The sequence below is a fragment of the Helianthus annuus genome, chromosome 16 (assembly GCF_002127325.2).
Source record: "Helianthus annuus cultivar XRQ/B chromosome 16, HanXRQr2.0-SUNRISE, whole genome shotgun sequence".
In the NCBI taxonomy this organism is placed as follows: domain Eukaryota; kingdom Viridiplantae; phylum Streptophyta; class Magnoliopsida; order Asterales; family Asteraceae; genus Helianthus; species Helianthus annuus.
In genome coordinates this window covers 148,141,414-148,153,134 of record NC_035448.2, presented here as the reverse complement: position 1 = coordinate 148,153,134, position 11,721 = coordinate 148,141,414, and the positions used below count along the sequence as shown (strand labels likewise).

The following is an 11,721-nucleotide window of genomic DNA, read 5'->3' as shown; positions in this document are numbered from 1 at the left end:
TGATTACGACTGTGATATTCAATATCACGAAGGAAAGGCAAACGTAGTAGCAGATGCCTTAAGTCGTAAGTATCATGAAAAGCAAAAACGAGTCCGTACTCTTAGGTTAAATCTACAATTAGATTTAATGGAACAATTAAAGAAAGTTCAGGGAACGGCAATCAAGGACGATGCCGAAGGAATGAAAGGTTACCTAAAGAAACTAGAACAAGGAAAGGATGGAATATGGAGATTCCACGAGAAACGAATTTGGGTACGTCTAGGTATACTGTACATCCAGGAAACAATAAGATGTACCAAGATTTAAGAAATAATTTCTGGTGGATAGGAATGAAAAAGGACATAGCTGAATACGTAACCAAGTGTCTTACTTGTTCGCAAGTTAAGGCCGAACACCAGAAACCTTCAGGACTACTACAACAGTTAGAAATGCCTGTATGGAAATGGGAACTCATAACAATGGACTTTGTTACTAAGTTACCCAAAACCAGAAAAGGTAAAGCTCATTTTCTACCAATGAAGGAAACTTTTAGCATGGAAAAGTTAGCCAAGTTGTATGTAGATGAAGTAGTATCCTTACATGGAGTCCCACTCTCCATTGTATCGGATAGAGATAGTTGTTTCACTTCCCGTTTCTGGACAAGTTTCCAGGAGGCAATGGGAACTCGACTTAATTTAAGTACTGCATATCATCCTCAAACGGACGGACAAAGTGAAAGGACAATACAAACAATAGAAGACATGCTCCGAGCATGTGTAATTGATTTTGGTGGTAATTGGGATAGCCATTTACCATTAATTGAATTCTCCTATAACAATAGTTATCATTCAAGCATCGAAGCTGCTCCATTCGAAGCACTATATGGATGCAAGTGCAGAACTCCAGTATGTTGGGCAGAAATAGGAGAAAGTCAATTATCAGGTCCAGAAATCGTACAAGAAACTACTGACAAGATATCACAAATCAAGGAACGACTGAAAACGGCTAGAGATCGTCAGAAGAGCTATGCAGACAATCGCCGCAAGCCACTAGAATTTCAGGTGGGAGACAAAGTACTCTTGAAAGTTTCTCCTTGGAAAGGAGTTGTACGATTGGGTAAGAAAGGAAAACTGAGTCCAAGATATGTTGGACCATTCCCAGTGATCCAACGAATAGGACCAGTAGCTTATCATTTACAACTACCAGAAGAATTAGCTGGAGTACATGATGTGTTTCATGTATCCAATCTCAAGAAATGTCTATCAGACGAATCCCTGGTAGTACCTCTTCAAGATATAGAGGTAAATGAAAAGCTGAAATTTATAGAAAAACCCCTACAAATAGAAGACCGGAAGATCAAGTTTCTCAAACACAAGCGACTCGTACTAGTGAAAGTCAAATGGGAATCCAGGAGAGGACCAGAGTCACTTGGGAACTGCAATCAGAAATGAAGCGAAAGTACCCTCATCTATTTCAGTAAATCTCGAGGACGAGATTTTTCTTAAGGTGGGGAGGATGTAACAACTGTCACTAAAATCAATAATTAGGACGATAATTAGTCAATAAGAAAACCCTAGTTGAGACACCCAAGTAATTCTGCATTAGCCCTAAAATTTTCAGAACAATCGGAATCAGGATCAGGGCCTCTAAAACTCAAGGGGGGCAAACCCTAGTTGGACGTTTATCTAAATAAAACGTTGGTACAATCTGATTTGTTAAATTAGTTGATTCAGCAAGCCTAGTCCCGAGCCTAGGCAGCCTATAATTAGACTGCTTAGCTTACGGACCGTAAGGGATCAGGCATACGGTCCGTAAGCGAGTCCCAAAAATTAGTATAAATAGCCGACCTTGGGACTTGCAAAGAGGAGTTGAAACGACGTTTATACCTTCTGTGTACGTCGAATTATCATAGTTACAATACAATAAACACACAATAAACTGAAGCTTCTAAAAGCCTGCTTGTAAGAGTATAACAATGAAATTGAAGAAATAACGAAGATTATATTTATACCTTTCCACACGCTGATACTGAGAGGCTTTTTAGTGAGTCCATGAACATAGTTTCCGAGATACCTCTGCAACAGAGTTATTTTCAAATCATTAGCCAAGTTCAACATCAAAAAGAGGCAAGTATAGCATGATGGTGTCTCATGCAAATCCGGCGTCCGACAAGAACAACAATAATTATTGAAACAAACTGCTGCAATTTGGTACAAGTTATGCTAATTTACCATCTGCCCCTTACTAAATAAGAACCAACATGCAGCAGCCCTTAACTCGTTACCTTCAATATTGGATCCCAAGAACACTTAAAATCCTGGCAAAGCTTAAGCATAAGTGCATAACCTAACCAAACCTAACCACTTACCATTGATTACGAGTCAATTCCTCCACCAAAACAACCCAAATCAAGGGCTTGCAAACTTGATATCATAGCAGCCCCAAACTGGTTCAAACACGCTCACAAATTGCAAAAAAGGCGCTCAGGCGCAGCGAGGCGAGGCTATAGCGCCTGGTGGTAGCTTAGACGCAAACTTGGCTTTTTTTTTTTTTTTGTAAAAACGGTGCTCGAGCGAGCGCCCGGAACCACGCGCAGCAAGAGAAAAACGTGAGCTTAATTCTGTCAGGAGCTCCTTTCTTTTTTTATGCTTTTTTTAACGCTTTTTACAGTTTTTTCACAGCTGTAAACCATTATTTCAACTGACTTGAAAAGTCAACCTTTTAACCATTGGATAAAGATGTGTCTTCTTGTCCTTTTTATTCTAATCAGCCACCACCAGACCATACTCATCTTTTTTTAAAATTAAAACCCCAAAACTAATGGCTTTTATAATAGTTTCTTTATTTTATATGTGGAATTGTGTTAATTTTCAAAGCATAAAATATCTTTTAATTTTTTTCCTCTATAGGCGCCTTTCTTGAAAAAGCCCTCGCTTTTTTTGCGCCATGCGCCTAGACTCCAGGCGAGGCCTATGCGCCTCGCCTGCGCCTTGCGTCTTTGACAACATAGGTCTAAGGCTTAACATGTTGTCATTTTTTTCTTTAAAGGCTGTAATACAACTATTAGCATCAGATCCGTTTTGCTCTAAATAAAATAAAGATTAAAAAAATAGAAAAATTATAAAAGACATTACCGAGCCTACCCATTTCCACCCATAACTATATGTATACACAAGTTGAAATTAAAACCTGCATACAATGGAGACTCACGAGACTTTTAGTACCTAAAACCCCACCACCTGAACGTGTAGAAAACAACTTAAAAACAACCCTAGCAACAAATGACCCAGTGCTGCAACACATCTGACCCGTTTGACCCATTCATCCGTATATGAAGCTCCAGCTTAACCTCATGGCATAACAGTTTAGTATGTCATTATCAGTCAAGTCCTCACAAGGATCGACTTCCTGCAAGGGTAACTCAATCAATATCAGAATGAAACATGAGAAATAGTCGAAAGCTGCAAATTTACCATGTGCGGGCTGAACTTCAGTCTAAGATGCATACGGTTACTCTGCACTAAATGCCCCCGGCTCTTCTCTGCAATTTTTCATCCTGCAAAAAATGGCATTCATTGATTTCTTTAGCTTTAATAATAACTATAGGATTCTACTAAATTTTCTAAAAAAAAAAACAAAAACTTCATTAAGCTTATGGTCCTCCCCAAGTGACCCATGATATCAAATATTACTTGTGGTGGCCCATGATATCTACATATATAATGTGGGTTTTATCAATTAAAAGTATATTCAAATAAAAAAGTACCCAACATGTTTGATGGTTTGATCAGACCGTGACTGGCCTGGTTAACCAACTTGACCCGCTCACCAAACAGCCCCCCAATCGCATCCAGGCTTTGGTGACTTAATTTAGTAAACCACCAAATTTTCAGTAGACTAAAATTGGTGTTTCAATCTGGTTGAATGCATACAAGTATGATATTGGTTATTGGTGTACCAACATATATATGCAATTTATACTATTAAATATAAAGTCGAATGCAGTTAACGGCTAATATGACATTACATGTTCATATAGCAGTATAAGCATACATGTGGATTCAAACTATCTCCATCAACAGTAGAGGATTCTGCATCTCTTAGCATGCAGACATCAATAACACAAGCTGCATTTGCGGTCACATCATGAACATAAAAAATCAGTGACTCTTGTTCAGCAGGATCCTTGTTCTCAAAGTAAGTCCGACTTGGTAAAATATCATCAAACTCCGGAGCGCCTAACACTTTTTATAACAAAATCCAAGAATAAACATGCATGAAAGACCAGGAATATATCAAAAGAAAAATAATTATAATCACATTTAAGTTGTTCCTGGCAATAAGAACCCCTAATGGCTCCATGGCTATTATAAATAAGAACCCCTAATGCCTCCATGGCGATAAGGACGGGAAAGTGGATCTCCTTGTGGGACTCTTTTCTTAATAACAAAAGGTGTACCGTTTTGACAGGACCCAAATATTTACCTTTGAGCTATCTCTTCAAAACCCCATTAAACCCAAAACCCCCCATTTCAAAAACTAAAACCCCATTAAACCCAAAACCCCCCATTTCAAAAACTAAAACCCCATCATCTCTAATGAATTTTTTATGAACCTTAGCTAAAATTAAAACCTCATCTTTTGCTATAACTTAAAAATTTTTAAAAATGGTGAAATGAGAGATACAGTACCACACAACACGAAATTCGTTTTCATTCCCTTACTGACCAGATCTACAACTTTCACCGGATTAGGGTTATGGTCAGAACCCAAGATAGGGCTACCAGAAGAATCTGGTCGAAACTCTAAACCCTAGGTTGGGTCACCAGTTGACGCTAACCATTACCACCACAAGCCGCAGACCACCACCATCTCTATCGTTGCTAACCACCACCAATTAAAACAACAGCTTGCATCATCTTCAACTCCTGTAACAAAACAAATGGTACGGATTTCATATTACAGATCCAAACAATAATTACCTCAACGAAATCGGTTCATATCAAAAGTTTGAAACCTAGATCTACAATATAAAATTCTAATGAATTTGGACAAAATCTAGAAAAGCACTTACTCCGTGAATTTCAAAACCTAGACTTGAGTTTGATTCCAATGATTTCCATGAGCAATTGGAGTAGTAGAAACATGATGGAGAAAAACCCTAGATCCAGATCCAGATATGGAATCGCCGGGGGGAGAGAGAGAGAGAGAGGAGCAGGGAAGCGGGCATTTTGAAATGTTTTGAAATGAGGGTGCCCTGATGTATCCGTGTTTTTTTAGTTGAAGGGTATAAGTGGAAATGGATGTTTTCTAATGCTTAAAACACTTGTACATCATGCTTTAAGGGTGTTTTAAGGAAATTTTAATAACTTTAAGAAGTCCTTTGGATATGTATATTATATATAGTATAGATATAGATATAGATAGTATAGATATATATATATATATATATATATATATACAAACACATTTTTATATGTAGTTTTTAATAGTAGTCATGTCTTAACCCCTCGTTGACCCATTTTTAAAAGTAATTTGCAAGAATTTATATGGTTTGGTTGAAATTTGATCAGGATTTGCCCAAAATTTGGCGAAAATAAGACCATCATTGACCGCTTAGCGATTAATCGGCCATTAATCGATGAACCTCCGATTACCGATTAATCGGCGACTAATCGGAGACTAGTCGAGATTTTTACAACCATGCATATAGGTCAAAGTTGATCAAAACTAAGATCTGTCAGTGACTGATAAATAAAACAAGCAAAGGGATAACTTATTAGGAATGCGTTGCTTTCATGAAGCGCGCGCCTTGCTCTTTTTAAAACCAAGATTACCACATAGTGTGTATGATATTGAAGAACCAGAAATCAGGTACTTACTTTGACTTGGGGTGACCAATGATCAAGTGCAGTGAGTGCACAGGGAATAATCAAGGAACACAGTTTTCCCAGCATCTAGCATCTGAAGATCAATTTGTGTGACATAATATAAATTTAATATAATCTTAAACCCTACCCTAGTTTTTTATTTAAATTAGGGCAAGAGACAAGACCTGTGTAACAAACCATTTAAACTGATAAGCAGCAACAACAACATAAGCAACCGGAACCCGAGCCGAAGCCTCATCACCGTCATTATCAATTGAACTCTCCTTAATACTCGATTTCAGCAAAGGCAAAACTATGGGCATCAACTCCACCAACAAATCCTTATTTTGATAATCATAAATAAGCTTTTTGTAAGTCTTGAAAAGCAGACTCTGCAGAAGTTGAAAGAGAAACTAGAATCCAAGAGAGTTGATCGTATGTGGAGGTTTGGTAAGCAGCCAGAGCGGCACAGAGTAAGCTGAAGTTGGTCAACAGGGGTTGAAAATGAAGTAGTGGTGGGTGGGTCCCACAAATAAATAAAAAGATTATTGTTTTTCTTGAGTAAGGGCATTTTAGTAATTTTATATAGACTTAACGGTGAAAACTAACGGCCATCCACTCTAGGAATATCCGAGTAACAACTTGACAAACCATAGAGAATACGGGTGTAATTTTCAAAAGTTGAGGGGCAAAGGTGAAATTTTACAAAACAACTAGCACTATGCGGGCATTAATGTATCAAGTAAAATAATTCCATTCCATGGGTAGGGAACAACGAGAAAGGTGATTATGTGTGGCTTTACCGTCTTCTTCTCCCTGGCTCCGGCGTAACCGAAACCCTAGCTGTTTCTGTCTATCCCCTTTCATCGTATCATGTACGTTTAATCATTTCCCCCTAATTTCATATATCAACTGATCTTCCTTATGGTGTCTACTTGTATCTAATCGGGTTCAAGTTTTGTTTCCATTTATCTCTACTTTTTACTTTCAAATTGCCCTTTTATTTCTACTCTCCAATCCAATTTGTTATGGTATTATTATTATTATTATGAGTTTACTTATGTTGATGTAGCAGATTCATATGCTCTTTTGAGTAATAAAGTTGCTAACTTTGTTAAACTTAATCACAATTAACCTCAAAAATAGATAATGTTGCTCTGTTTTGAAAAGGGTTAGGGTTGATATTAAAGTTGTGGTGTCCCTTTTTGAGACCATTACATGATTGCACTAGTTAGTTAGTACGGCTGCAAATGAGCCGAACGAACACTGTTCGTGTTCGTTTGTTAAGACAATATATGTGTTCATCAAGTGTTCATGAACACTTACAGAATGAGAATTTATGTTCGTTTGTTAATTTTAGGTAACGGACGCAAACAAATGTTCATGAACACAAATGAAAACAAACCAACACAAACAAACAAATGTTCATGAACAAAATATATAATACACTAAAACTTATTAAATGTTTTATTTGTGGGAATATTGAAGTATTTAAAATTTTAACTAAAATATTAATAACGCTAATGAACTATCGAACACAAATGAACACGTTACCGAATGTTCACAAAACACTAATGAACCATCGAACACAAATGAACATGTTCGTTCATTTAACTAAACGAACGAAATTTCTTGTTCGTGTTCGTTCATTTATTAAACGAATGAACACAAACGAACTTCCCGTCGGTTCACGAATTGTTCGTTTTACGTTCGGTTCGTTTGCATCCCTACTAGTTAGTCAATTCTTGAATTTGTTTTTTAGAGTTACATTACGGACATAATAATAAATCATAATCCAGGCCTGTAATTTTAACGTAGTGCAGGATTTTGTGCGCCATGGAGAGCTCCGATGACGAAAAGGATCATGTTAACGAGAAATCCACAGGCAACGAATCGACTCCTACCTCTGCTAACGGTACAAAGTTTGTAGATGAAGTTCTCAACGGTTCTAACGAGCGTTTTCTAGAGAATTTCCGGATGGAAAAACATGTGTTCTATAAACTGTGTGACAAGTTAAAAGCTAAAGGTCTCTTACGCCACACTAGCCGAATAAAAGTCGAGGAACAATTAGCCATATTTTTGTTCATTATCGGCCATAACCTACGTACTCGTGCAGTACAAGAGCTGTTTAGATACTCGGGTGAAACCATTAGTCGTCATTTCAACAATGTACTAAACGCAATTATTGACTTTTTCAACCTCCAGGCTCCGAGATTCCTCCAGAAATCCAAGACGATCCGAGATTTTACCCTTATTTCATGGTAATTTTAGTATTTTACTGAATTAGCGTCTATAAGTTACTTATTGGTTGAAAATTAGTAACGCACTTCTGATCATATTTGTTGTCTGTAATGTAATAGGATTGTGTGCGAGCTGTTAACGGCACACATTTTCCAGTAATAGTGGGTTTAATATGAACAAAGCGTTCTTGCTGCTTGTTCGTTTAATATGAAGTTTCATTATGTTTTAGCCGGTTGGGAGGGGTCAGCACCGGATATAAAAGTTCTAAATTCGGCTCTTACAAGAAAAACAACCTTAAAAGTCCCTGAAGGTCGTTACAATTTTTATTCTACATGTATATAAAATACTAATACAAAACATATCTTAAATGTATTAGTGAAGTACACTAATATTTTATGCACACATCGAAAACATTTGCGATGTTACTTCTAACTGGGCTCATTTCTTACACGCGAAGATGTTAGTTAGATAACACGTTTTTATGTGTAATTTTAAAGTGTTTTGTAACTTGTGTGTGTTAAAAGAAACTTAAAAGTTATAAAAGTTTTTTTTGTACAAATGACCATATAAAAGGATTAATAATTGCTTCAATTCATCAAAGATTCGCATAACTATGAAATTAATTTCAAGTACTTAGGTAAACATTCAAAAGTTAAACAAATACAACTCTACCAAATTAATATTCAACACTAATCAGCATAATTAACGAACGATTAAGCTGTTGGAAACGACGCTTGCTTTGTGATTCCACACAGTCCTTCAACGGCTTTCACATCGCGTTGCATCATCATATATCCATCAATACCCCAATCTTTGCTCCATGAATTCTTCACTAACCAATACTTGATACCATCATATGTTCCATACCCAACCAATGTAACATCATGGGTTAAATTTGTACCACAAGGACCTGTAAAAACACCACTCGAGTAGTACTTGAATTCATCAGCATTTGCATCTATGGAAACTGATACAGGCTGTTGGGACACAGCATTCAACAATAATGTTTCATTGTTAGCTGGTACAATTTCATAACCAGTAATGTTGGCTACCCGGGATGCCTCATTGGCCGAGATGCAAGTTTCATCTGCCGCATGATAAGGGTAACCAGTTTCATTGTTTATGCCATTTTTCACAATATATGCAAAGCTATTTTCCTTATTTCCTCCTTTACATCCGCCAGTTGCATCATTTCGGTTACAATCTATAAGCTGCTGCTCAGAAAGTGACATCAATTTGCCGGTTGTAAGTTGAGTAATTCCTTCCACCGCAGCGATTGTTGAAAATGCCCAACAACTTCCTATTAAAAATTGAAAACCGAATACAAAATTATAATAAAAAAGTATCACCATATGGCCAATAAATAGTTGGTTTTGAGAAAATAATCACTTTCCTAATTAAATTAAACGGTCAGCTTGACCAAATTTTAATTCTCATAACATTAACATGTGTTTCAAAAAAATGTAGAATTAGGTTTTGAATATTGATTTACCACATGTGCCTTGATTCTTGACTTCAGTAACAGCTCCTTTCTCCCTCCAGTCCATGCTATCTGGTACTTCACTCACACTTTCATACTTAAACGATGTTTCTACATGTGATTTCAAATCAACTGGATCCTTGTGCCCAGTAGCATAGGCTTTTAACTCATCCTTCGTTCGGTCAGCAAAATGGTTGATAGCCAGCTTGTATGACCGATCTCCGAATGAGTTAAACGATTCGACAAACTCCACATTATTCTTAAAAATGTTGCTGCGCATTTCCTTCTCAGCATTATTTTTGTACACACGACCGTATCGAGCCATCCATAGATCATGTTTTTGTGATATGTGTGTATCACTTGGAGTTCTTGATGTGATTTGACACAAACACATGCCAAGAACTACAAGAGAAAGAATTAGTGTTCTTTCACGTGGCAAACCCATGGATTACTCTTGCTTTGAGTGATGGTAAAATGTTTATTTATACAAATGATGGGTGTGCATATATTAACCTATGTGAGGTATTTATACAAGTGAGGGGTGTGCATATATTAATCTATGTGAGGTAAGCTTCATATTAGAGGAAATGCGTAAATTTTGCCCCCATAATCTTGGTGATGATTGATAAAATGAGTTGGCAGTAATCAGCCTAGTCATTTTAAGGAAAGATTATGTGATATTACAGCTTTGTTTTAGGCCTAGAATGTATACTTTTTGAATCTTAGTTAATATTTGATGGACACTATATATGATTGAGAATATGTTGATATTTAACTGAATTAGTTTCATCATATACGCTTACTACACTATTGTAGACTAGAGAATATGTTGATAGTATTTAAATGAAATTGTTTCATTTTTATATACCCTTAATTATTGGAAAGATTTAGTAACGTGAAATTTAATTAACCTTGTACACAAATTGATTGTATGTAATATGTTAATATTATAGTGGAGAATTCGTGTGTTATATCGGGGAGTTGACAATTTACCTCGAATGTTTAAAATCTCAACTAACTATAGAACTTAAACATAAACTCAGACAAAATTAACTCAATTTAACTTATTATGTTGATATGTTCATATAACACATTCACAATTCACAATTATTTAATACTTGTTTTCATGAGTATCAAAGCATTTGACGGTTATTTAATATATACTTGTTTTCATGAGAAACATGATAAGTATATATGGTTAAAACTATCCAACACATATACAGTAATATTCATTCTATAGAAATATAAAAAATAAATAAATAAAATCGTTGTTGTATATGCTTTTTCAGTTATTAGCAATCCTATTTGAGATATTAACCTATATCGAACCTGTTGCTAAGCAAAAAAAAAAAAAAAAAAAAAAAAAGATGCAATTTAAGATGTTGGAATTGAAATTTGCTACCACCGACCACGATCCCCTCCTCTTCTTTTGCATGTCAAAGCTTCCTTTGCCGCCAGCGTTTTGTGTGAATCAGCAAACGGTAACCACACTTTTTGTTTGGGGACATTTTATTTGCGAAGTTTCATGGTGGTGGTGGTGGTGATGCCAAGAAAAGATTAAGCCTAGAGAAGAATGATCAAGGAAAAGGTACGATGGTCGATTCCAATGTCGTTGCTGGTGTGAAGAAGTTTCTTAACCAGAACTACAACACATGATCCACCTATATGAGTTCGTATCTACAAGGTCAGTATATGTGGGAGGTTGGTCACTTGGTTGTTCAAGGCAGAGACGACATGGTACTACCAAGAAACCAACTACATGAGTGTGGCTATTAAGAAGTGGAGAATAAAGGCTGGTAGGTCCAAGTTTGTGTTAAAGACGACAATTGATATAGAATTGCTCGAACATATTCGAGCACAAGGCAAAACTAAAACAAGCTTGAGACACTTTGGCAGCCCCCTTCCCAAGAAGAACGATGCGGAACTTCAGTTGTTGCAGAACAAATTACTCTCCATAAGTCAGAAAGATCTCACGATTGTGCAATACTTCCATAAGGTGAAAATCCTTTGTCGTGAGATTTAAGAGTAGATCTGGAAACCTGATGCAAGAATAAAGAGGATAATAATCCCTAGGTTGAAAAACGAATTCAAAATCGTTGTGGGTTATTGGACGAATTCATCAATCCGTTGTCAATCTTCGGTGGAAAGAT

At 36.5% G+C, this 11,721-nt stretch overlaps 1 protein-coding gene and 2 long non-coding RNA genes across 3 annotated transcripts; 1 reads left to right on the top strand and 2 right to left on the bottom strand.

Annotated features, from left to right (window-relative positions):
• Positions 1 to 4,627: 4,627 nt before the first annotated feature.
• On the bottom strand, positions 4,628 to 5,197 carry LOC110916583. Its single transcript, XR_002579857.2, has 2 exons — positions 5,055 to 5,197; positions 4,628 to 4,908 (listed from the first exon to the last, which is right to left on the bottom strand). It is a non-coding gene; the product is annotated as an uncharacterized LOC110916583 (long non-coding RNA).
• Positions 5,198 to 6,611: 1,414 nt separating this feature from the next.
• On the top strand, positions 6,612 to 8,297 carry LOC110917751. Its single transcript, XR_004883951.1, has 2 exons — positions 6,612 to 6,725; positions 7,674 to 8,297. It is a non-coding gene; the product is annotated as an uncharacterized LOC110917751 (long non-coding RNA).
• Positions 8,298 to 8,804: 507 nt separating this feature from the next.
• On the bottom strand, positions 8,805 to 10,016 carry LOC110919761 (ervatamin-B). The gene is made up of 2 exons (XM_022164020.1): positions 9,584 to 10,016; positions 8,805 to 9,391 (listed from the first exon to the last, which is right to left on the bottom strand). The coding sequence occupies exons 1-2, from the start codon at positions 10,014 to 10,016 to the stop codon at positions 8,805 to 8,807; spliced, it is 1,020 nt and encodes a 339-aa protein (XP_022019712.1).
• Between the last annotated feature and the right edge of the window lie 1,705 nt (positions 10,017 to 11,721).

What these genes read in the sequence shown, in the direction of transcription:
- LOC110919761 (XM_022164020.1), bottom strand. Translation starts at nt 10,016, where the DNA reads ATGGGTTTGCCACGTGAAAGAACACTAATTCTTTCTCTTGTAGTTCTT. An exon ending in CAAGAATCAAGGCACATGTG is followed by an intron (nt 9,392 to 9,583) that starts GTAAATCAATAT and finishes AATTTTTAATAG; the next exon opens with GAAGTTGTTGGGCATTTTCA.